Below are 25,696 nucleotides of genomic sequence, written 5' to 3' on the forward strand. Positions count from 1 at the left end.
TTTCATAATAGTGTCTTGGTGCTCAGCTCGCTATAAATTACGTAGAGGAAACCTGGTAGGCCCAGGGCACCTCAGCTGATAGGGGGTGGCAATAAAGTGAAGGTCTAGTCTCCCCGAGAAACATCTTTTGGGAAGGCCACACCTCCATGCATCAGCTCGAGGTGGACGGTGAGCCAGCGTGTCTGCCCGCCGCAGCCCTGCAGTCGCTCAGGGGAAGCCGTGAGTCTGGAGCCGCACACAGCCACAGGGCTGGGGTGGTGGCAGTGTGTGAGGTCGGAGGGGCACGTCCACCTCAGTGAAGCTGCATGTGTCAGGGACACACTGTTGTTCTAGGTGCAGTTAGGCGACTTTCCCTCCGAGGGTTTTGTTGGCCTGCTTGTGCTTCAGTTTGGGGTTCAGGCTGACGGGTGGGGGCAGGGGGGCTGTAGCCTGCTGCTTCTCAGCCTCGCCTCCGCCTCATTCATTCAGAGCTGCTTGGGGCCCATGCACATCATTTATCACCTGCTCACGAGGGTCTGCCCTCCCCCTACCATGCATATCTTTGGGGTTTCAGGGGGACCAGGGTGGCTTGAGGACCTTACAGAAGAAGTGGACCTCCTTCCTGAAGGCCAGGCTTATCTGCTCCCAACCAGATAGCAACCTCGTCTTCAATGTGCTGCAGGACGTCTTTGTGCTCAGGGCTCCGGGCCTGAAGGAGCCTGTGTTCTATGGGGTCTTCACCCCACAGCTGTAAGTGGCAGGGCGGACAGGCCCGTGGGCAGGGGTTCTCCACCTCCCACCCTGCGGGGAAGTCATGGAGCCCCTCCCCTCCAGGAACAACGTGGGGCTGTCGGCTGTGTGCGCTTACAACCTGTCCACAGCTGAGGAGGTCTTCTCCCGTGGGAAGTACATGCAGAGCACCATGGTGGAGCAGTCCCACACCAAGTGGGTGCGCTACAACGGGGCTGTGCCTGTGCCGCGGCCCGGCGCGGTGAGTGGGGCCCCAGGGGTAGGCAGGCCCAGAGCATGAAGCCCAGGGTGAAGCCAGTACCTCCTAGCAGGTTAGGTCATGCTGTGACCTGCTGTGCCCCGTCGCACACAGCCCTGTGCCACCCTGGGGCTGGGCTGCCTCTGCTGGGTAGGGGCGTCCACTTGGGACCGGGAGGGATGGTGGGGGCGCTCTCCTTTCCCATTGGCCTGTGGGCATGTCGTGGAGCAGCTATTGCCACATACGTAACGCTCTAACAAGAAGGCTGTTCTGGCCCACACAGGATGCTCTATGGAATTGACATCGTGTAGTACAGTTAGGTCTGTTTCATTTCATGTCTCCTGCAGAGACATATGTGATTTCTTGCAAAGAGATGAGCTGTATTTTCCATTCATTAATACAAGTCATGTTTTTTTCTCCTGAAAGTCGTGAGTTTTATGTGGAAATCACTGTGGTTTCTAGGCTGATTTGGATACATTTACTCATATGATGACTGGTGTCTGGACTGCGTGTGTGACCCAGGGTGGGCTGTGACCGGGTGCTTGGAGCTTCCCCAGCAAGGACCGCCTCCCCTCTGGGGTACACTTCTGACACTCATCAGTCCCTGCTGTGTGTCATTAAGTGAAACGCGTTCCCGTGTGATGATGAAGCCAGCCCCTGGCACAGAATGCAGCCCTTCTGCTCTTGGCCTTTGTGCTGTGAGAGTTGGGCTGTTTTTAGAGATTTTACCAGTCTTCTCTTGTTCTAGGAGAGCTCCTGAGTACCTGCTTATTTTTCCATTTCAAAGACTTGATGGTTTTTTTTCAGTTACTAATAGATAAAAATTACATCACTGACTACATAGCATGAAATGCAATTATCGCACTTAGTTCCTGGGGGCTCCTGGGGAAAGGTCACCACAGTTTTCCCCTTTCTTGAGAAATCCACTGTGTAGCCCCACATTTTGCTCCTCCCGGGAGCCCCAGCTGGTACAGACGTGTGCTGGGCTGTCCGCACGTGTGTGCATGCACAGTGACAGGATTCTGCCTGGCAGTGCATCAACCAGGAAGCGCGGGTGGCCAACTTCTCCAGTTCCCTCAACCTGCCAGACAAGACGCTGCAGTTTGTCAAAGACCACCCTCTGATGGACGACTCCATGACCCCAATGGACGGCAGGCCCAAGCTCATCAAAAGCAACGTGAACTACACGCAGATCGTTGTGGACAGGACCCAGGCCCTGGACGGAACCGTGTATGACGTCATGTTCATCAGCACAGGTGGGTCTTGGGCACTGGGAGAGAACATGGTAACCCCAGCTCATGTATGCTGCATGGAGTCCCCAGTGGTCCTTGAGAGCCATTAGCATGCAAAGATTTCTGAGAAGTCACCACACCTGGGTGGCTTCAGATCTCTGTGACCGTCAACCACATGGGGCACTGGTTACAAATGCAAGTCCTGGCCCCAACTGGGAATTCTGGTCTGGTAGGTCTGGGCCTGTGCAGCCTGGGGGAGAGCAGGCGTACGAGCTTTCCTGCCTCCCCGAGTGAGCAGCCAGGCTCGAGCCCGGTCCTGGTCTGCCATGGCAGGCATGCCTTCCCTGCAGTCTGCGGACTCTGGAATGAGTGTCTCGGGAATGGGGATGTGGCCGGCCGCTGCAGCAGCTGGCAGGGCCCCCCGTAGGACGGCACGCCCAGGGGGCAGGTGGGCCCTGAGAACCAGTTCTCCTTTGATCTGACGGGACCATGCTGGCTGTGCTCAGGGAGGGTGTGGGAGTCGGCAGTGGAACTATAGTTCGTTTTCCAGAAAAAGATGGTAGTAACCCAAGCCTCTTGAGTTGCAGTTGTTTGTTTTACTAGTGACTTTTCCTTTTCCTTTCCTAATGCAATCATGGCAGCTCTTCTCAATGTCTGGCTGGGAGGACATGCTGAGGGGAGGAAGGATGGCCACTTGCCCCCATGGCCACTGTACCAGCACTGGCCTGTCCTCCAGGCTCATCCCTGACCTGTCTCTTTGACCTTGCAGACCGGGGTGCCCTGCACAAAGCCATCAGCCTGGAGAACGAAGTCCACATCATTGAGGAGACACAGCTCTTCCAGAGCTTTGAGCCCATCCAGACCCTGCTGCTGTCTTCCAAGAAGGTAAAGCAACCTGGGCGGTGGCCTCCTGTGTCCGTAATCCCTGGTGGAGCCGGGCACTGGCCAGGCAGGCCTGTCATTCATCTGGCTCAGATGAACTGCCCTTGGGCCTTAAGAAAAGTCCTTCTGTGAGCCCTGGAATTTGGGACAAAGTAGGGCCAACTGGGAGACAAAGCGTCTCTCAAAAGTGGGTAGGACCTCCCTGAGCAGCCAGGGTGAGTCATGCTGCCATGGGGCTGTGCCTGGGCCCCACGGAAACACTGCCTCAGGCCCTGGATGGTGTGCTTGAGACCCATCACTGTGTGTCTGTTCATGCAGAGCCATCAGCACAGAAGCAGACTCCAAATGTCAGTGCGTTACAGCAGGGAGGCTCCCTCGCCTGCGCTGGGGTTGGTAGGTTTCCCATCACAGTCAGGAGTTACCATCTGAGGCCCCTATGGTGCTGGTCTCTGCTGCTGTGCCTGATGGCAGCCATGGAGAGCCGTAAGTGGGTGAGCCTGGCTGTATTCCAGCAAAGCCTTATGTATGGACACCAAGCTGGGCAGTTCATGAAATTCTCATGTGTCATGAAATGTTATTTTGAGTTTCCTTCAACCATTCAAAAATGTGAAACCTGTTATTAGTGGGCTGCATAGAAACAGCCATAGAAATTTGCCCCACGGGCCCCAGGCTGTCCCCTGCTGTACATGCACAGTGGCCTTGGGGCATATGCTGCCCCATTTACAGCTGGGGTGCAGCTGTGAAGAGCAGAGCACAGGCCACACAACAGGCCACCTCGTCCAAATTCCGGCTGCATGCACATGACTGTAGGCCTGGGCAGCCGGTCTTGCCTCTATGCTCATCTGCACCGTGGGGGATGATGGACCCTGAGAGGGTCCTCTACCCCCTGCCCTGTCCTGAAAGCTGAGGATCTCATTTATCCTTGTAGGATCCCCCAGGGGCCTGTGGGTGTCCCACATTATGACCCCTAGGCTGATGGGTTTTGGGGGTTTGACAGCATCAGGGTCAGCACCAGAAATTGGCTGCCTGGCTATGTGCTGTGTTCCCCTCCATGCAGGCCCACCATTACTCAGCCTCCCCTGCCCACTCCCCATCTGTAAAGCCTCCTCTGGGACATCACTCCCACTTGCCCAGGTTTGAATGGCTTTGTTCTTCCGCTGAGAATTCCTGGTTTGACCCCTGACACACCCGAGCCTCCCTCTCCAAGTGTGGGGGTGCTTCATGCCACAAGGTTGTCATCTTGCCCCTTAGAACTTCCTGCCTGCCGTGCTCGGGGTCTCCACCCAGTGCATGGGACTCCATCACTGTCAGGCCCTCCTCCTTCAGCCCCAAGCAGCAAGAAGGGCCCTGATAGCCAGGCAAGAAAGAAAAAGTCCACTTTTTGGTCAAGCATGTGTGTGCGAATGTCACACACGGGTCCCCTTTATCGGGCATGTTAGAGTTGGATCTGTTTTCAGGCTCCTGCCACAGGGCTGGCTGCCTGCTGCCAGCCCTGCTGGGGGTGTTTTCTCCCTCCAGTTCTGATGGGGAAGGAAAACGGAATAGCCTCAGCAAGTTACAAGCCTGCAGAGCCTTGGCACTGGTGCCTGTGGGTGGGCACTGTCCGCTGCCTGCCCAGCCAGCATGGTTCACATGGAAACCCAGAAGCTGCCCTGGCCTGTGGCCACTGTGCTTGGGCTCAGCTGGGCAGTGGCGAGCACCCTTGGGGTCTCCAAACCACTGAGTGCTCATCAGAGCCAGGGCTGACCCCCAGGGCAGACCTGTAGTGAGAACACGGCTGTGCCCCAAGACCTTGTTCGGGGACCCAGGCTTCCAGGAACATGGGCAGTGATCCAATGCAGGTGGGGCGTGAGGACGGAAGGGGCGGCATCGCCTGTGAGGGTGCTTCTGGGTCAGTCCTGTGATTGCCTGGCCCCTGCCAGGACTTGGTCACATGGCCACATTCACTGATGGATGGGCTACACGGGGCTGCACATGGCCCATATGCACAGTCACAGAGATGTGGCCACGTGAGCCCAGGGCCACCACCAAGGCACAGTCACATGGGGTTGGGGCCCAAGGGGGCCAGGCCAGAGGATGGCACAGACTGTTAACCAGGACCTGTTGAGGTTGGTTTTCTTTGCTTTTAAACTTCCTTATTTTGAAATGATATTAGGTTCCCAGGAGAGCCAGGAGTCCCCGTGGGCCTCCACCTGGCAACACCCGACTGGGCTGAGGGTCCCGCTGGTATAACACCCGCTCACCTCCCAGTGTCCAAGTCCCCCGTTCCCCACAGACACCGTGTCCTTAGGCATGTTGCCCTTGGTTCCTCTTGTCTGGGACAGCTTGCTGTCTGTCCTCATCTTGATGGACGTGATGCTTTTGGAGAGCAGTGGTTGGTGTTTTTAAAATGCCTCTCAATTATGGCATTTGGGGTTTCCTCCCCATTGGATAGAGGTTGAGGTTTTGGGGCTGTAACCATGGAGGGCTTGACTCGGGGCTGTGGGATCCATGTTATTTCTCAGAGTGACTTCATTTCCTTTTCAGTGCTGTCCCCATGCCCTGGGCTTAGTGGTCCAGCCCATATGGGGGCAGAGGCTACACCCAGGCCCTAAAGGGGCTAGAAGACCAGGCACCACCTGTTTGTCCCGATGCCAGCATTTAGCTCTGTCTTAGATGTAACCTGGCCACACTCCTGTCCTGAGGGAGAGGCTTTTTCTCCTCCAGGAAGCATGGGAAGATCTTAGTTCTCACTCTCCAGGGTCTGGAGAAGCATCTGGCCCTGTCGCATGGAGGGCTGCCTGCATGCCCACCTGTCCATCTGTCTTGCACCTACAGGATGGAAAGTTTGTCTATGCTGGTGCCAACTCAGGTGTGGTGCAGTCTCCAGTGGCCTTCTGCAGACAGCACGTCACCTGCCAGGACTGCGTGTTAGCCCGGGACCCCTACTGTGCCTGGAGCTCAGACAGGGCTGCCTGCATCACCCTGCCCCAGACCTCCGGCCCCAGCAGGTACTGGCAGGGGAACGTGCTGCATGCAGCCGCCTCACAACCAGGAAAAGCGTGTGCGTGTGCATAATCTGTGCAAAACCTGGTTGTTTTGCAGGGCTTTGATTCAGGAGATGGGTGGCGATGTGTCTGCGTGCCCCGGTAAGTTGCTCACACTCATACACCCCTTTCAGGAACGGTGGTCTCTCAAACCATTTCACAATGCTTTGGTGCCATGGTATTTCGTACATTCCGTTTTCCTTTCTCTCCTTGAACCTGGGGTCCAGCATCTTGCGGCCGACTCTGGGGCCCTTCTTTCCCTTTTATTGCAGAAAAGGATGTCTGAATTCACACAGTGGGTTTGTTTACTGGAAAGTGCTCTCCGTCCCAAACTGTAACCTCCACTCATCTGTGTCACTTCTGCGTCGCTTGGGGTTCATTAAACAAAACCTGAACCTCTTGTGCGCGGGAGGGAAGAGCTCCTGAGAGATTAGACCTCATTTTCCTGGGGCGACCCCACCACTTGCCAGGTCCAGCACGGCCCAGCTGAAGGCCATGTGCCCTGGGCTCCAGCCCTCCCAACCCTCACCTTGCAGCTGTCGTCAGTGAAGACAGGTTTAGAAGGAAGGTGCCGAGGCACATGGCCAGGCTGGAGTGCCCTGTGCCCCTAGCAGAAGCGTCTTATGTTTGGCTTGGAGCTCTGCCACCAGGAGCCACCCCAGCCACTGCTCAGCCTCCCCACCTGGCACATCTTCTCCGGGGAAGCCAGGGTGCCAAACAGGATTTCTGCTGCCCAGAGTTGTCCCTGTGGGCTGCCCTTTGGGGCTCATCTTCATTTTTAGGTCATGCATGTCTTTATCTCCTTAGTTCTGGAAGATTCCATGTTGCTCCAGTGCGTGAAACTCTTGTGCCCTCTTGTGCGTATTAACTTGTTTTTCAAAGAAGTTAGTTGCTGATGCTGTGCACGTTTATTTTGATGTTCCAGATAAAATTAAAGAGAGTTACCGGCAGCGTTTTTTCAAGTATGGTGGCACAGTGGAACTCAAATGCTCCCAAAAGTCCAACCTGGCCCAGGTGCTATGGAAGTTCCAGAACAGTGTGCTCAAGGCTGAAAGGCCCAAGTACAGCCTGGTGGGCAGGAAGAACTTGCTCATCTTCAACCTGTCGGAAGGAGACACTGGGATATACCAGTGCCTATCGGAGGAGAGGGTCAGGAACAAGACCATCTTGCAGGTGGTGGCCAAGCATGTTTTAGAGATCAAAGTGGTCCCGCAGATCCCCGTGACCTTCACCTTGCCAACTACCAGGATGGAAGGTGGTAGGGCCACCCCCAAGGTTTCAGTGATGCCCACCCAAAGCTCCTCCCCTCAGACCCCAGCTGCGAGGGTCACCACTCCCAGTGCTGTCACCCCCCCTGCCAGCCCTGCACCCACCAGCACATCCTGTGAGCCAAAGATTGTCATCAACACGGTGCCCCAGGTCCACTTGGAGAAGACGATGTATCTCAAGTCCAGCGACAACCGCCCACTAATGTTCCTCTTCCTCTTCTTCTTCGCCCTCTGCCTCGGCCTCTTTTCCTACAACTGCTACAAGGGCTACCTGCCTGGACAGTGCTTGAAGTTCCGCTCTGCTGTGCTGCTCGGCAGGAAGAAGCCAGCGTCGGACTTCTCTGACTGTGAGCAGAGCGTGAAGGAGACGCTGGTGGAGCCGGGGAGCTTCTCTCAGCAGAACGGAGGGCAGCCCAAGCCAGCCCTGGACACCGGCTACGAGACAGAGCAGGACACCATGGCCAGCAGGGTGCCCACTGACAGGGAGGACTCACAGAGGATGGACGACCTTCCAGTCAGGGACAGGCCCTTCGACGTCAAGTGTGAGCTGAAGTACGCCGACTCGGACGCGGATGGGGACTGAGGCACAGCCCATGGCCCAGCCTGTGCGTCCAGCCCTCCAGTGCCCCGTGCAGTGCTGTGCAGGGAGCCTGTCAAGTGCAGACTCTTGTCTCCTGTGTCTCTTCCCTTGGGTCCAGCTCGCGAGTCAGCTTCTCTTTGTCCTTCCGGAAAACAGCGATCATTGCCGCCAGCCTCCCTCTGTGGGTCGCCGCTGCCCCGAGCTTCTCTGCGGTGGGAAATGACCGGACAGCCACCGGCCTGGGAAGAGTTGTACTGTGAGCGTCCCTCCTTATAGCAGCCACTCAAAGAGAACTTAATTCCAGATTGGAAGTGACATTTTAGTTTATCAGATTGGTAACTTACCGCCTGTTGTCCAGATTGGCACAAACCTTTTCTTTCACATAATTACTTTTTTAGGACTTTGTTTTGTGTCATGTTAGGTCATTTTTTTTTTTTTTAATCACTAAAGCAGATGTTTTACTCTTTGGAGATAGATGTACATCTTCTGGATTGTGTTGTATATTAGAACAAGGCGTGGCTTATGTTGCTTAAGATTCTCAGGGACAAACTTACTTTTGCTAAATGTGTTCTTTCTGCTTTTAGGAATGTAGACAAAACCATCTCTTGAGTACACTTGCTTTCTTAAAATATTTTATTCCTTGAGGGAAGCATCGTTTTCAGAGAGTTTCTTTCTGTACTTATTTTTCTCTAATTTTAACTCTTTTGAAGAGGTGAGGGCAGTGGGGGACCATCTGGGGACCCCAGGCGGGCTTTTGACAAGGAACGGTGACCTGGGTGGGCTCTGGGTGGAGCCAGGCTGGACCAGAGCTGCAGGACAGGCCATCAGCAATCTGATGCCCACTGCCAGTGCTTGTCCAGATGGGCAGGGTGGTCGCCGGAGGTCTCTGGTCGCCTGAGACCTTGTTCTGCTTTGGCTGCATATCACTGCCTGCCCAGACTTCCAGCCTGGCTGGACAGAGCTGTCCACAGCTGGGGGAGAGCTGACAGCAGGGACAGACGGGCCTTTGGCCCTGCATCCATGGGGCCGCTGTTGCAGACCCATGTGGCCTGGCACTGCCTTTGAAGGTGTGAAGGGCTGGAAAGCTCACCACGGTTGATCTCACCCCACCCCTGCTTTGCAGATGCTCACAGTGGGGGCTTTGCCATCACAGAGAGCAATAAACTGGATTGTCATGTGCCTGCGTGGACAGTCTCATGTTCCAGCATGACAGGATTCGACCTTTTGGTGTAAACATTTGTGTTTTATAAGATTTACTTTGTTTTTATTTTTCTACTTTGAATTGTATACATTTGGGAAGTAACTGAATAAACGAGAAGCTTACATCCTTGCCAACAAAGGCTCGTGGTTTGCTCCGCATGTGGCCTGGGCAGGGCGTAGGCCATGCTGGGGCCTCCCCTCCTCTGCCACCCCAGCCCTGGCACGCCATGGCCTCCTGGCGACTTCTGCCTCAGCTCCTCCTTTCTTTTCTGTCCTCTGTCTTGCAGCCTCATCTCCTAGGCTCCTCCCTCCTCCGGGGTCTTCCTCTCTGTCTTGTCGGGGCCCCGACTCATCTTCCTCTCCCCTAAGCCCCTGGCTGTCCTTGGGCTCGGGGTCTGACAGACGCCCTGGGGTCTCCTTGCTGCCACCCTTCCTCAGTGACCAGGCACAGCACGTGCATGCCCTTGGGGCCTTCCACCTCTTCTGCCAGGCCACAGGTGAGTGGGGCACCTGTCTTGGGGTGGGGGGCAAGGATGGGCAGGGGCCCTCTCTGCAAGGCCCCCTTCCTGGCTGCCTCCTTCAGGCCCATCCACAGCCCATCAGCAAATCTAAAGCCTAAAGTTCTTCCCGTGGGCGGAGGGGCCAGGCAGCTTCTTAACAGGGCCAGGTGTTAACTCTCTAGGCTTTGCGGCTCATGGTCCTTGTCATAGCCACTCAGCTCAGGGCCTCCAAGTGGGCATGGCTGTGCCAAACTTCGTCCACAGCAGCCAGCATTGGCCCTAAGGCCTCAGTTGGCCGGTTGCTTGGTACCTTAGAAGACTTCTGTGTCTGCTAATGGTTCAGGGGCTGATACATGTGGCATTTGGAGAATTTGAAAATTAACCTCAGAGCCTCCAGAATGGGAGTTGTTTTGACATCTTGCTTCATGATGTTTCAATGCAGAAAAGATTGAGAGTCTAGGGTGCCACTCGGACTGGGAGGCATTTGCCCCGAGTGGGATAACACTGGGCCGGGATGTCAGCCAGACCCATGTTTTGAGTGCGTCCGGGCTTCAGCAGTGCTGGGTGGCCACAGAGAAAACCAGCACACATGGCGGGTCCATCTTTGTCCAGCAGGGAGGAATCGAGATGAGGGAGGAAAGCAAGTCCTTTTTCTGGTTTTGAAATTTTAAACAATGAGAAGCTGCTAAAAGAAATGGAGCTGGCTGCCTGTCTCCCTGCTGAGTTGACTCCATGAGCCTCTGGCCTGGGTCAGCCAGGAACCACCACGTGTGGCCACCGTGAGGGCCCAAGGCCACACTCAGGGCTGCACCGGATGCCTCATACACATGCATCACACTGTCACACACACACTGCTCCCCATGCACGGTCACACCCTCACAGCCACACATATCACACACAGTCACACCCTCAACCACACACTCTACAGACATCATACCCTCATACATGCACATCACAAACACGCACACCACACACACTGCTGCTAAGGGCCATCTGCTGTTGGGGACATAGGAGTTGAGCATGTGCCATTTTTTGTTGTTAATATAGTCTTATGTTGATTTCAAATGTACATCACAGTGCTTCAGTAGTCCCTGTGATCAACTTACATTTATACTGTGATTGCAAATTATTGTGCCCTTTTATCCTCCGCCCCCTCCCCCATGCACCTGCCCCAACCCCTCCCCCTTGGTAACTACCAGTCACTTCTCAGTGTCTGTGAGATTGCTGTTGTTTTGTTCCTTCTCTTTTGCTTTGTCTTTATTCCACAAATAAGTGAAATCATTTGGTACTCTTTCTCCACCATCTGGCTTATTTCACTGAGTATAGTACCCTCTAGCTCCATCCATGTTGTTGCAAATGGCAGGATTTCTTTTCTCTTTATGGCTGAGTAATAATACTCCATTGTGTATATGTACCACAGCTTCTTTATCCATTCATCTATTGATGGACACTTTGATTGCTTACATATCTTGGCTATTGCAAATAGTATGGTGGTAAATATAAGGGTGCATAGATCATTTCAAATCAGGGATTTTGCTTTCTTCAGGTAAATTCTTAGGAGTGGAATTACTGGGTCAAATGGTATTTCTGCTTTTAGGGGAGCATGTCCCTTGTAAGGCCATGTAGGCCTTTTTCCTGGGCCCATCCTGCCACAGCTCACCGGTGTTAGGCAGCCAAGTGACACGTCTAAACCTAGGACCTCTTCCCTAAACCTAGCTCACGGGCCAACACTGGTTAGTGTAGAGTGTGGTGTCCAAGCGTAAGTGTTTAAAATGGCCCGATCTCTGGCCATCTCCTTCTGAGGCACAGAAGGTGCTGGAAGCTGGAACAAGGGCCACATTTTCCTTCAGGCGAGAGCTCTGCCAAAGTGCTGGCTTCTGCCTCTCTGACTGAAGTGCCTCACTTCCCAGCTCACTCCCCATGTGGCCTCCAGGTGGTCTCAGGCCCGTGGGTCACCACAGAGCTGGGCTTACAAAGCTGTGTCACAGGGGCCCAGGCTTGGTCCAAACAAGGCCAGGTCAGCTTCTTAGGATGGGCAGGACCTCGGAGCTGTGGTTTGAGGGGCTTCTCAGCTCAGTCTCCCTGCATATCTCATTTCCCATGGGAGTGTGTATGCATGTGTGTGCACCCGTGTTGGTATGTACCCATGTGTCTATGAGCCCATGTGTGTGCTTGTGCCTGTGTGCATGTGCCTTTTGAGCCCAAAGCTCACTGCACATTGAGTTTTGTGGCCACACCTCCATCCACAGGGCCTGAGGCCTGGGACTGGGGAGAACTCCAGATCCAGGAATGGCTCTCCCAGTTCTTTTTACAGGTCATTCAGAAGGAACACCCTGTGTGGGGAGAGGGAGTCATGCTGACAAGCAGAGAAAGGGCCTGAGCTGCAAGAATTAAGTAGGCATGTAGCTGTGTTTCTGGAATAATGAACCCACGCTCATGGCAAAATTGGAATAGTATAGATAAGCAAAGACATCTTCCAGTACCCACCCAGGAGCACACTTAGCTTTATATCAGCATATGCAAATTTGGGCATGTAGATAACAACTGTTAATGATGTCCGTATGCATGAATATGCAAATAATTCCATTGCATATGCATACCTGCACATGGAAATAGATCTGTATCATTTTTTAACGAAGTGGGAGTCCTCCACCCTGAGAGCCCACCCCTTCCTTGATAGGACTCTGTGTCAAAGTTAGACCATGTCAGTTTTCAAGCCAAGAATGAATCCTTTGCACTTGAAATAACTCTTGCATATTCCGGGTCGCAGTGGGCTTTTGTGCTGTAACTGGGATATTAGAATCAGAGCCTTTAAGCCACTGGGGTCAAGGGGGCAGCAGGTGTGCTGGGCCTAAACATCCTCTGATCCCCTGTGGTGACTGATGGGGTGTGTGCGTTGGGGCTCAGGCCAGGGCCGTGCCATGGGGCAGCTGGCCTGCGTGGGTGGGTCAGGATACCTCCATGGCAGGGCAAGGGGACCCATCCTCCTGCCGGGATCTGTCCTGAGTGTGTTCCCCAAGGCAGTGTCTCTCCTCTAGTGTGGGTGATAATCCACACACCTTTACAACAGGGCAGTCTGTCCCTTGGTTCCCAGGTCTCCTTGGGTACAGGAGTGTCATCAGTGCCCTCCCTGCCTGCCCCACGAAGCTGGGCAGTGCAGGTCCTCCCACATCTCAAAAGCACATTTTGCCTAGGAAGCTTCCAGGGATTAGGAGCTGGAAATCTTGTGGGTCATAGCCAACCCAGGGTACTGGCAGCTTTCTGATGGGCTTGGGACACCCTGAGGAGGAAAGCTGACAGGAGACCTAGGAGAGCCCCCTTTCCCTCCCAGCCAGTCCTCTTGATTTCTTTGCAGTGACAGACTCTGGGCTGTGCAAGGGAACGCCAGGCCTGGGGACCTGATGTAAGCACCTTTGGTGATAACAGCATCTGGGTGCTCAGAGAACAGCCTCTTGGAGGTGCGCCCTGGTGCCCAGGAGCTGGCAGGAGGGTCCAAGGCATGAGCTGGGCGCTGGGCTAGCCCTATGGCAGTGGTCCCGCCTGGGGTCAGAGTAGACCACATGCATGGGGAGCCTGAGGAAAGCTTGCCTGCACGGACTGGCACAGATGCTGGGGACATGGCCTGAAGACTGTGGGTGAATCCCATCACACTCCCCTCCATCTCAGGGCGGGGCCACCCCCAGGACAGGATGGCACCCTTTGGTGAGAGGCCCCTGCTCCAAGAGCTTCTGGTTTTTCTGCAAAGTAGAATCACCTACACACCAGCAGGCCCCTTGGATGGCATGGGGTAGGTTGGGGGCAGGATAGTCAACAGCCTCTTCACCACATCAACCGTGAGGTGAGCACTGGAACCCAGGGCTGCAGCAGCCTTTCCTGCACTGACACACCATCCAGGTTTGGCAATGGCTTGGTCACTGCTGGGATTTGCTGAGACTGAGCAGGCCATGTGGGCTGGGGGGGTGGCCTACTGCCCTGCAGCCACCTGCAGCGTGGTGGCCTGGCTGACTGGCATTAATGTCTGCTTTCCCTCTCTCTTCAATCCCTTCTGCATTCACAATGGGTTGGACAGTTTTAAAAGAATGAATGGACTGTAAGTACTTAACATTTATAATGTTTTGCTGTGATCACACATTTAAAGGCTGTTTAATGATTGTGTAATGATGCCTTCGTCATAGAGGTGCATGTGGTAAGCGGTTCTGCACTGCTCACATCTCAGGAGCCATGTCTGCGGGGACTTTGACTCCTGAAAGGTCCTGGCCCAGGGGGTCCAGGGTGATAGTTCAGCCCTAGCTCAGGCCACCCAGGTTCTGTCCCAGGATTGCTCTTAAGAACCTTCCAGGAGCCCCTGTGACCCACCTGGTGGCTCCAGCCCTGGTAACTCTTGGGTGTGTGTCACTGTCGGGCAGTGCAAGGGTCTGAGGGTGGGCCTGGGTCTCTTCAGAAATGACTTCAGCATCTGTTCAAAGAAAGGTCTGGCATTCTGATCACGAGAATCAGTTTTAAAGTTGATTCCATGGAGATGCCTGTCGGCAGGGGATGGTGAACGGGAAGCAGGGTGGAGGTGCGGTCAGCGCCTAAGGGAAGGGACTCGCATCTGGGGGACGAGTGCAGAGGTGGGCACGTATGCCTGTGTACTTAATGTGTATGTACTATAGGGGTTTATCTATAGAAGAGTACAACAAATTATAGCATGCCAGAATAAAAGGCCAAAGATCTTCCACAGAATACAAGATGAGCCCCGTGACCTGTCCCCAGGCAGGATGGCCCACAGCATCTGTGCAAAGCTCTTTTGCACACCTAGAATTGCCTTTAGAGCCAATGGCACATTGCTTTCTTTCAAAATGGCCATTTTTTAAAACTATAAAAGCAATGTCTGTTTGTTGTACTGACTTTGTAAACTCCAGGGAAGTGTAAAGAGCAAAATATTAGGATCCCAAAATTTAATTTCTGAAGGTAGCCACCACCAGCATTATGGCCACTTTTAGGCCTTTTCTCTGCATGTATATGAACATATCCATACACACACATGTGCACATGCCTACCACATGCTCCCACACACATGTACACCCAAAAGCCAGTTGTTTCTGTGCAGGTTTTAATCCTTTGGCTCTATCACGTTTTTCTGGCTCAGTGAACTGCAGCCACACAGAGACGTAGTCCTTCTGTCTGCCACTGTCTTCCACAAAACCACATTTTGTGTCAACCCCAGGTTGGTGGGCATCTCTGTAGAATGTAGCTTTTCAGAACGGATCCTCAGGCAGTGTTCTGGTCAGGCTGGCCCACTCTGTCTGGGTGGCCGCAAGAGCCTACTTGCTCGCCCAGGCAGTACAATCCAGGCAGAACAGCCGGTGATAGCCAGCCAGGTGCCTCAGCAGGGAGGCCAAAGGGCACCCCTAGTCCATGTGCTGGGGTGCCTGCTGGCACCGGGGGAAGTATGGGGGAGCAGCAGGGCCAGCGGCTGATGCAGGGGCTGCATCTCCTCTGGTCCCTCACTCAGCTCAGCCAGGGGTCTGCATGTGTCCAGCTGGGCTGTTTCACTCTGACCTCAGCTAAGTGAAGCCAGTGTGTGAACAGATGAAAGTGGAGGTGCCCTGACCTGTTTGTCCTTATTTTGGGCCAGGAGCTGGCCTGTCTTGGCACAGCACAGCCCCTAGGCCCCAGGCTGAGGCTGGCCACCTTCAGACCCACTGCCTGAGGCTGCTTCCAGCTGGGCCCAGTCTTGCTCCAGGGTCTCCGTGAACTGGTCTTCATGGCCTGCCACTGTGGCAACCCTGGAATAAGCATTGGGGTTCCACGCTGGCTCCTCACAGGACCTACTAATATGGGAAGGGGTGTCTGCCTGGGCCCCTCTCCACTCCATTGTCCTCCAAGTCCTTACTTTGATAACAGGCCCTCAGCCCTTCTCAGACCCCAGTGCGTCCCCTGGCCCATGCAGGAGCTCCTGGTAGTGGAACCATCCCCTTGGCTTGGCGAGGCCCAGCTCTGGGAGTCTCAGGGGAGTGGGCGTGGCCCTATGGAGGCAGAGCTTGGGGCCACAGGCAGTGGCAGCAGGGCCCAGGCGGGCAAATGAAGTTCCCAGACCCAGAACTTCTGTGTAGAACAGACACCTGCCCCCCCCGAAGACAGAGCCACCAGGCCCTGCTTCAGTGTGCACCCCTGTCTCCTCAGTCAGTGTTCTGGGGAACAGCTGAGCAGGTGCACTCCGAGAAAGGGCTGAGGTCAAGGAGCAGGCCCACAGGGCAGCGAGGGCAGCAAGGCTTGGTGCCCGTTTTCTCGGTGGGGCTCACTGGAAACCACCCAGCCCTCCTCCAGGGGAGGGGCACGGACTGTCCTACTGGGACAACAGAGGCTCTAGCCTAGGTAGCCCTGCATCACCCACGTCAGGGCAGGTCCTGTGGACCCTGAGTGGGGATCTTGGGGTGTGAGGTTCAGATGGTCTGTGTGCCCCCAGGTCCTGCAGATGTTCACTTTGTTTGGGAGAAGAATGGACGGGACCTGGAGACATGTGTCCCCGTGCAGACCCACACGCTACCCGGTGGCAGGGCCCATGCACTCAGCTGGCTGCGGGACACCATCCGAGAAAGCGCCGAGTACAGCTGCTCTGCCCACTCCTCAGCGGGGAACAAGACCTCCCGAGTGCGGGTGACTGTGGCGAGACATGGTGAGCCTCCCGACCCCTGCAGCCAGGCTGCGACTCAATAACCCACTGCCCCAACTCAGAGGGCCTGCGAGCTCCCTCTAAGCACAGAGCAGCTGCCAGTGCACACTCGTGCATACCCCTCCACATACCATACACACTGCCCCGCACACTGCATGCCACACACACCACATACATGCACACCAGACACTACACACCACATAACACATCCACCACATAACGACACACACTACACACACCAAACACACAACATACCATACAGACATGCCCTCACTTACTGCGGCTTTTTGTGGGGTATGTTCTGTGGCACTCATCAGGGCACCTGGGCATCAGTTTGGGGAGCATGTCTCTCCCCCATGCTTAGATGAGCTGGACTAGGTATAGGTTTGGCCTAACAATCCCTCCCGAATTGCATGAAGCTGGTGCCATCTTCTTCTTCCGGTCCCTTGCTGGTGACTCCCATGACAGCTGCCTTTCGAGTGCTGCGTCTTTAAAGTTCATGACATGGCATTCTCACGCTTGGCTGGACCCCTGCCCATGAAAGTTTTATTGAACATTTATTCACCGTTCACCATCTGGAACTATTTTTTAAGACACTGGTACACTTGAGCTGGTCCTCAAATTGCCCACCTCTTCCTACCCATCACCAACCGTCTGCCTGCCCCCAAATGGCTGCTCTCAGCCTTGCACACCTGGGCTGAGCTCCTGCCCTGCTGTCACTTTGACAACTTGGCTTTTGATCTTGCTCTCATTCCCCACTGTGGTCCTCCTCCCTCCCCCAGGCTGCTGACAGCCTTCTTCAGGTTTCCTCTCCCACCCAGCTGCCTCTTCCTGTCTGTCTTACTTCCCTCAGGAGTCCCATGGCCCTTGATGTTCCGCTTACCTGCTGGAGGGGCACAGAGATCCCCAGCAGGGCCCTGGCACCCTAGGTAGGGCTCCTGGGGGCTGGAGCATGTGAGACAGAGCAGAGCACCCAAGCCCCATCTGTGGGGTCTGCTTCTCCAGGTGCCTCCTGGGGCACTTAGGCAGCTGGCCTGGGGGACCCCCATTTCCTATGTGCTGCAGCCGACTTGGAGCAGCAGGCCCGCCAGGGTCTAGGCAGGGCTGCCACGGGGGACTCAGTAGGGTGAGAGGCTGGGCCTCCTTATCAAGTCCCCTGTTCCTGTCACTTTTGGTGCACAGATGTCATCCTGTGCTCTCCATCCAAGACCACCAGTCTGTTCTGCAACAGAGGAAGGGCAGGGCCCTGGCTAGGCAGAGTGGGCAAGGGCCCAGGGTGCCAAACTTCTGCTCAGCAGCCTTAGAGGCAGACTGTGAGCCCGGGCCTTCACAGCACCCAAGCTGCCGGGCGTCTGTGAAATCACTGCTTGGCTCGCCCGCTGCTGGCCCAGGATCCAGCTTTCTTGGGTGTGCCAAGTACATCTCACGTCCCTCCACCCAGCTTTTCAACTTCTGGGTGTTTGCTGTCTTCTCTTTTCTCTGCCCATTGTATTTATGTATACATACCAAAAGGTCCTTTTTTGTCATTTTAATGGAGCTTTGGGAGAAAGGAAAATACTGGCAAACACTGCCGCCCAGAAGCTCCGTTCTCTGCACTTCCATAAAATGCTTTGCCTGTTGCCATGGTAAAATGAATCATCATATAAATGTGATTTACGAAGTATGACATCCCACCCAGAATCCAGGTGAATGGTGCTGTTGACACGAAGCTTTTAGTGGTAATCACCAGAGAAACAACTAGGCAGTTAGAAGCCTGTGACCGTTCTGCCTCACAAGGTAGGGACTGTGACTGTCCCCAGGCAACAGATGACCATCAGGGGACTTCCCAAGGTCACGGAGCTCACCAGCCAGTAAGGAGCAGGACTGGACTCTGATCAAGGGCAGTTTTACACCAAGTCACACTCTTCAGAAAGTGGACAGTAAAGGCAGGGTCAGGCCAGTGCCAGCAGTCAGGACACATGTCCCTCACCTGCTGACCCGCCCGGGTTACTGATGATGTGAGCAGGATGAGTATAGGCTGTGGAAGAAAATAAAAGGATGCTCTTAGGATGTAGAGTCCAGCCCTGCTGGGCCACTTGGGGTTAAGGACCTGCTGGGGCCCTCCACCAGAGCTTGCCCCACCCTGCTGTCCCCTGGGAGCAGAGGCCGCAGCCAGCAGTGTGGGCCCCACCCTGTTCTGCCCTGGGTGTGAGCTCTGCTTCATGTCTGCAGGGTCAGGTCCTTGGCACCCATTTCTGAGCTAGCGACACACGCTGAAGCCCAAAGCAGAGGTGCAGCTTGTGCTCACTTAAGACAGCTGTGGTGGCAGGCTTGTGCCATCCTGACAGCCCTGCAGGCAGCCCATTTCCAAACTGCAGGCTGTGCCCGGGAGTAGCAGGGCCACACCGGGACGCCAGCTGGGTCAGCCAAGTTTATTTGCCAGCCTCAGCTCCAGGCTGCACAGGGCACAGGAGGCAGCAACCCCTGCCCAGCCCAGCCCCGGGGTCCTGGCATCACCACGAGATGCACAGACCCTCTCCTGCCTGGATAGAGTGCCAGGGAGATGTGGACAGGGCCACAGTGCAAACTGGGGGAGCTACTGCCACCAGGGCTGGTGGCCTGGGAAAAGACTGGTCAGGACACTGCACAAGCCCCATAGTCAGAAGGCCGGGCCCCCTCAGCTGGTGGCAAGGCCTAAGTGCATGGGGGCACACAAAGTGCCCTGAGGGCCTGCCAAACTGAGGCAGGGGCCCACTTCTGTCTTGCAGATGCGACCCACCAGAAGTGGACCAGAGAGCTCGCCGCCTGGAGGGCCGTGGTGGGGGAGCATGACCACATGATGCACAACTGGAGGAAGGCATGGGTACGCAGCACAGCTGGGCTGAGGGTGGGCAGGGGACCGGCAGGGCGGCCACCGCCTTGGGGGGATCTTTCAGGGGACCATTCTGCTTCCTCTTGGAGTACAGAGCAGTTAAGTTTTCTGCCATCTGCAGCCCTCCAGCCCCGGGAAAAATCTCCGAGGGGCATGAGCTTTGTAGCGGTTGGGACAGGGGTGAGTGTAGGCTGGGCCAGCTGGTCTTGATTAGATGCCCCATAGCCACCAGACCCCTGGACAAAGTGTCCTGGCTTCCACGGCCACCCCAGGCCATCTCTGTTACCCAAACGTTGGAGCATTTCTGACCAATCCCTCCAGCTTAGCACACAGAGGATCCCCTCCCCTCAGGCCCTCCTAGACCCCAAGGGGGAGCACAGGAGAAGGATGACTAGGCCTTGATCACATCTCTGGCTGAGGGATAAAGGGCTGGGGAGCAGGAGAGGCCCATCTGTTCTGCCAAAAATTCAAAGACTGTGTTGTTCTTTCAGGAAAGGTGTAACAAGGACATCCTGTAGCCACCAGGAGGCAGTGCTGCCACCTGCCAGCTGCTGGGGAACACAGCCCTGACTTGGAGTCTTGACAGAAGCCAGAACTTCTTTTTAAACTTTAGTTAAGTGCTTACATGGGATAGAAGGGTTGTCTGGCAGAAGCAGGGAACCAAGATGGCAAAGAAGCCACAGAAACTATGGTTAAGACGGTGGGTGTGTGTGACGGCTTTTCCCAGAAACACTGCTGCTGCGCTCCCCACATCTCTCCAAAGTGACCTGAGTCACATGCATAAGAGCAGCCACCCCCCAGAAGGGCTGGAATGCCAGTACAGTCCCCTGGACTTATGGCCTTACGCTGTGAATCTGCCTGTTGCCACTCCCTGCCTTCCAACTAGCCACTCTCGAAGGCTCACAGGGGAGAGGGGAGACTCCACATGCAAACAATTTGCCTCAAACCTAGAGAGACGAGGTCCGAGGTCTCTGTTGCTCCTCACTCATCTCCGTGAGCATGCCAGTTTCATCAGCTCCGAGTGTTTACCTGTCCGCTGTGGCGCCGGCTTGGGGAGGTAGGTCAGGTCGGTGGCATGCACCTCACAGTCTCCAAGCTGTGGTTTCCACAACAGTGTGGTCCTCCGAGAGCCTTGTTACATGGCTGCTCAGTGTCTAGCTGTTAAGGCTGTGCCTCTAGCGGCCCACTGTGTGCGTGCACTTGACCGCCGGGCCTGCTGCTGCTCAGCCTATACCTGACACTTTCTCGTTGGCGAAATTAGTTTTTAATGGAATGGCAGACTACATAGAACCAAAGCCTCTCAGAATGAAGCCCTCCCTCTTGTGAGTTTGGCAAATGGCTGTGTCCCCAGCCCTAGGACCACAGCCTGTCTCCAGACCCTGTCACTGTGAGATGGGGGCCTTCCTTTGTAGGAGAGCAGCACACATTTCCCGCTAGTCCCTCCTGGGACCCGCTGTGCACACGGCGACTGGAGGCCGGCCGGCTCTGGGGTCACACTCGTCCAGGCTGCCCTCCCGGGTGCTGGCCCAAGGACACCTGTGTGGTTCACATCCATCACTCCTGCTGTGGCTCATGCATGGGGTGGGCTCCAGCCCCTGTAGACACCTAAATGTGCCTGAGAGCAGGCCTTTCCTGGGGCTATTCTCCACGTCCACAGGATTCCCCCTTCAGGTCTAGATATAGGCCAAGCACTTTCATGCTGTCAGTCAGTCAGACCCTTCCAGGGTCCCAGACGGGGTGTTCTGGCGGACCACTAGGTTCTGAGAATGAGTTCTGATTCCTGGTGCTGTTGAGAAAATAAAGAGTTGTGCATTTGCTCTGTGAAGTGAGTCTGTACTTGGGAGGCCCAGGTGCTGCCTGCCTCCTGTGCCACCTACAGTGGTGGCCCCTGCTAGAAGGTGACACTGTGACCAGGGCAACTTGGCCTTAAGCCACAAGAACACACCCTCTTGGGAGCTGCACACAATGCTGAAAATCCACCTACTTTGTTTCAACTTCTCTTCTCCCTGGATTAGCTGCATACACACCATGGACCTGAAACCTTGGGGGCTCTGAACAGAGGACCTCCATCTCCAGCAGAGATTTGCAAGTGATTTTTTTTTAAAAATCAGTTTTATAATTCTAGGCTGTTGAGGGCAGCTGACAGGGTGTTTAATTTTCTACCCATAAATTAATTTTGGAACCTTTATTCTCAAATAATCTTGTATTTTCAAACGTACTACAGTCCGCTTCCTACCTGCTGACACAGTGCAGAGGTGGGGAGAGCAGGAAAGAACTCCCCACTGCTGTTGCCCACAGTGGCCCCAAGGTGCCAGGGGACCAGATCCCCTGTCCCCATTTGAACAGCTCAGCAGGCCAGCGGAAGCAGGCACACACTAGGAGTAACAAGGGCCACAGACGACAGCAGAAACCAGTGCTTTGTACACCTCTGGTCATGCTGCCAGCCCGTCACACATTTCTGTCTTCTTACTTCACTTGCTCATCACAGGCCACTTGCTGCTCAGGTACAACAGTTGGCATGACCGAACTCAACTAACAGTATTTTCAAAGCCAACACAGCACCTGGCTTGGCAGATAAGTGCAAAGCAGTGAAACTCCGTTCCCACCACGACATGAACACAAGCAGCTGGGCCGAGGCAGGGTTCGGCGACTGCATCTCTTAAGAGTCTAACAGACACTTCAAGACTGAGGAGGTCTGATCTCGACCAACCTCTCCCTGCTAGGTCCCCTGTAATTCGAAGAGTGCTCCAAAGTTACAGATTAAGACATAGGGACCCCTGAGAAACCTAAGATGACCTCCAGCAAAATTAAATAATCACTCTTTATTCAAAATAAATAAGCCCTCTTACTTACAGGAAATACGAAAGTAAACTTTTATCCTCCTGGCCTCTAAGGCAGAAACCACATTCAGAGTACATTCATTTACAAAAGAGAGGATACACAGATTATCAAAGCTGAAATTTAAGAACTTCCATATATACTGTTTCTTTGAAAAATAAAGACAAAAAGAAGTAATTCATGTCACAGAATCACAGGTTAGGAACCAATTTTCCTTCTGAGGCTTATTTTAGCAAACCCTCCCAGATCCCCACGCCTTCCAGCTGAAAAGCCAGGTCCTGAGAAAAGGCTGGCCAGGACCCCTGCCACACTCAGCCAGTGGCTTCTGCAGGGCTGTGTGGGGTCCCCGCTGCAAGGGCACATCAGCCACACCACACATATGCCAGTCTTTCCACAAACCACCCACCCTGGCCCAGCTGCTCCATAGCAGAGAACTCCGAGGACCAGGTTTCCAGTGTTTTCCAGACTTGATGTTTCTGAGAGAGCCAGAGCTCTCTCTGGAGGCTCTGTGGAAAAGAGAGCCAGCATGCCTGTGTGCCCGTGCACAGGACGCATGGCTCTGGACACCCCCACACGCTGCTTAACTTCCCAATAGTCACACTGAATACGTTAGGTCAACAAAGAACTGAGAAAAGGCCTCCAAGTCTTTCAGCCTCCCTCTCCTTACCCCAAATACACACACACACACACCAAAGCACTCTTCTCATAAATTCAGGTTCATCATCTGAGAGGTTGACGCCGCCAGCGAGTCTTCCAGCTCCAGGACACACTGACTGTAAGCTTCCAGAGGTTTCCCCCAGATATCAACTGGAAACAAGAAAGTGGCATGGCTGACGCACAGGCAGGAGTAGTCGGGACAGCCTTTCCTGATGGCATACTGCCCCGCAGCTCAGTGCCCAGAATGGGGCCCGGCCAGGCTCAGCCCAGCCAAGTGAGCAGCAGCGGCACACAAGGGCACGACTTCCCGCCAGCCACGCACTATCCTCAAGGCGCCCCTATGGCTAAGTCCGACCTGAGCTCTGTGTGAGCTACTAAAACAGGCCCTCAAATGCCTGAGACCAGCTCTTGGTCGACGGCAGGGATTGAGCCAGACACTCAGCGTGACTCCACACCCTCCCCAGCACTCACTGTGGGGAGGCTTTTCTGCTCCAGCTGGAGCCGAGGGGCCGCCTTCCACAGGGCAGCCAGGGTCCTGTGCAAGTGGGCTGGCAGGTACCAGGGGCCCAGGCTCCCCCGCCAGCTCCTGGTGCACACTTTCCAGCATGGTCTTGTATGCCTGCCGGGCCACGGCTGTCAGCTCGACCATCCTGTGGAACTGGTCCTTGGGGGGAAGAGAGCACAGGTGACATCCCTGACCAGAGCCTGAATCCTGCAAACTGCTGGTGCCTTCCCCAGGGCTGGGGGATGCCCGCTGGGGCTGCCGAGTGGCTGGCATGCTGCTATGGCACCTCTGTGGCAGCTTTTTCAGAGCTGGAACCCCATTTCCATGCTGTTAAGGAGCCAAGGGCCACCTGCCCTGGAGGAGTTCTGCCCCCAGGCTCTGAGCCACTCAGCTGGGAGGTGCACACAGCTGCCACCCCAGGGCCGGCAGCCAGGGGACCTCCTCACTCACCTGGGCCCCGTCATAACTGAAGATCCCCACCACACTGACAGGAACAGCCTTGTTCAAACTGCGCCCCAGGGCTTTGCGGTTGAGAGCAAATACAAAGGGAATGTTCTGCTCACAGGCGTGATCGATGATGGTGTGCAAGGTGTCATCCAGGCCACCTGGTCAAAGGACAGCAAAATGACAGAATTGCATCACACGCGGCATGGTGCTGATGCTGGCTGCAAAGGGCTTCTTTGTGTAGACACCAGCTACTGTCTACTCAAGTAGGCCCTGCTGGACTTCCCCAGGAGAAAGCACATTATAACTCTAAGCCACATAGAAGTCAGCTCTGCACAGCAATACTTCCTGTAACGTAATGCAATATGCATACATCCAGCCAGTAGCCAGCAATGTGCCAAATGGGAAAACCAAGTCTTAGTGAATGTTTACTGAGTCTCAGTGCTCTGACTGCTTCATGTGCATCAGATCCTGTATGATCACAAAGCCCTGAAAGATGGAAATCCAGAGCACAAAGAGATCACTGGGCAGCCTGTCCTGCACCTGCAGCCCCTCCAACCTGAGCTCACCCTCTCCACTGCAAGCCAGGTCAGCACACAGGATGGCAAATGAGGGAGCTGTGTGCACCCAGCCACAGCCTGCAGCACCAAAGCATTGCTACAGAGAGGTACATGAGAGCATCTGTGAGAAACCACTAGCGTCCACATGTGTGAGCAGCAGCCAGCCAGGATGGAGACGGGAAGAACGACTCCTCTTATGACAGCAACCAGAAATGACAAGGGGTGCAGTCAGATCCACCAAGAAGCACAGAAGGTTTGGAGGGCAACTTCACCACGCCACCCATGCACTGCAGAAGGCCTAAACAGAAAGCACCTACCCTCTTGGACAGAATGATTGACAACTACAGCATGTCAGTTCTTGCTTAACCTAAAACGTTGAAATAATGTAAATTACCACAAAAGGATTTTTTGAAAAAGAAAGAAAAAGAAAAAACTATACAGGTGAGAACAGCCTTCTGAAAGAAGACAATAACATCAGGCCAGCATCACCGTAAAAGATTGCTATAAAGCTACAAGAACACAATAAGGGGATTTAGAAGGACAGAATGGAGAGCCTGACAATGGCTGCAGCATGTGGCACATAAGCAAGTCAGGAAGAGCATCCACAGCAGTGGAGGAGGGCCAGCCTCTGGAAAGAGCCATCTTAGACTGAAGTATGTTCTACCCAAAAGAACAAAAATGGAAACGTGGAAGAACCAGGGAAAAACTAAGTTCAAAAAAAAATCTTTAATAATTTTAGAGCAGAAAGATTGAGGAATGACATAAAACCTAGATGCAATAAAAATGTAGAATAAAAAATACCAACATATATGACAAGTTTGAAAACAAGCAACTGACAAAGCAGAAAACTACAACTCTCACTCAAAGGGCTAACTTTCATATTATAAAAAAGGACATGCAATATAAATATAGCAGTATAAACATATAAACAGGCCAAGACTGTGAACTAGAGGGTCACAGAAAATACGCCTCCCCTCACGGGGGAAGTGGCGAAACCACAGGGAGCCACGGACCTGGGAGTCAGGCTGTGGTGCACATCCCTGGGGGCGTCGGGGTCTCCGGGAGGCAGCGCACACGCGCCGTGACCTTCCAGTGCCACTCCGGGTGTGACCTCCAGACAGCTCCCCACGGGAACAATGACAGTATGCAGGCACCTCAACTACGGATGAAATGCGGGAGTGGAGTGCCCACCTGTAGGGGACCATGAGGCCCTTCACAGCACTCCAAGTCGGCAAGCAGTGTGGCAGGAGGCTCCCAAGACAGCCCGAGGCCAAAAGGTAAGGCACATCTGGGCCAGGAGCCCAGCGCACCCCCCACCACATACACAGTCGAGGATAAGCCAAGTCTGGCAATGGTGGCTGCCTCTGGGGGCCTGGCGGAAGCAGGGGAGCTGACCCCTCGGAAGATGGGGCTACCCCACGGTGAGCTGCCTGACCCTAGCATCTGGTCCCAACGGGCCAGTCTCCAGTTCCTCTCTACATAGACTGACTGTGTGTGTGTGTGTGTGCTGCATGAGAAGGAACCATTT

The 25,696-nt window shown here is 54.6% G+C and overlaps 2 protein-coding genes across 17 annotated transcripts in view; one reads left to right on the forward strand and one right to left on the reverse strand.

Moving 5' to 3' along the window:
* The window catches only part of SEMA4D (semaphorin 4D), a 97,628-nt gene extending 76,647 nt beyond the window's left edge, over positions 1-20,981 (forward strand). For 2 of the 4 annotated variants that reach the window (XM_073228868.1, XM_037009739.2), the window contains 7 exons: positions 554-729; positions 814-970; positions 2,001-2,223; positions 2,969-3,084; positions 5,899-6,071; positions 6,166-6,209; positions 7,033-9,294. In XM_073228868.1, the coding sequence (XP_073084969.1) occupies positions 554-729; positions 814-970; positions 2,001-2,223; positions 2,969-3,084; positions 5,899-6,071; positions 6,166-6,209; positions 7,033-7,958 (1,815 nt within the window). In that variant the 3' untranslated portion in view covers positions 7,959-9,294. Of the gene's footprint in view, positions 1-553; positions 730-813; positions 971-2,000; positions 2,224-2,968; positions 3,085-5,898; positions 6,072-6,165; positions 6,210-7,032; positions 9,295-9,442; positions 9,653-16,106; positions 16,317-19,060; positions 19,156-19,655 lie in introns of those variants that run through there. The other 2 variants (XM_017654962.3, XM_037009740.2) reach the window with 2 other exon arrangements.
* The window catches only part of SECISBP2 (SECIS binding protein 2), a 54,072-nt gene continuing 44,688 nt past the window's right edge, over positions 16,313-25,696 (reverse strand). For 7 of the 13 annotated variants that reach the window (XM_037009748.2, XM_037009746.2, XM_017654967.3 and 4 more), the window contains 3 exons: positions 23,615-23,769; positions 23,131-23,323; positions 21,968-22,809 (listed from right to left, as the gene is read on the reverse strand). In XM_037009748.2, the coding sequence (XP_036865643.1) occupies positions 22,706-22,809; positions 23,131-23,323; positions 23,615-23,769 (452 nt within the window). In that variant the 3' untranslated portion in view covers positions 21,968-22,705. Of the gene's footprint in view, positions 18,331-20,824; positions 20,951-21,967; positions 22,810-23,130; positions 23,324-23,614; positions 23,770-25,696 lie in introns of those variants that run through there. The other 6 variants (XR_005058929.2, XM_037009742.2, XM_037009743.2 and 3 more) reach the window with 6 other exon arrangements.

The sequence above is a fragment of the Manis javanica genome, chromosome 2 (assembly GCF_040802235.1).
Source record: "Manis javanica isolate MJ-LG chromosome 2, MJ_LKY, whole genome shotgun sequence".
Taxonomy (NCBI): Eukaryota; Metazoa; Chordata; class Mammalia; order Pholidota; family Manidae; genus Manis; species Manis javanica.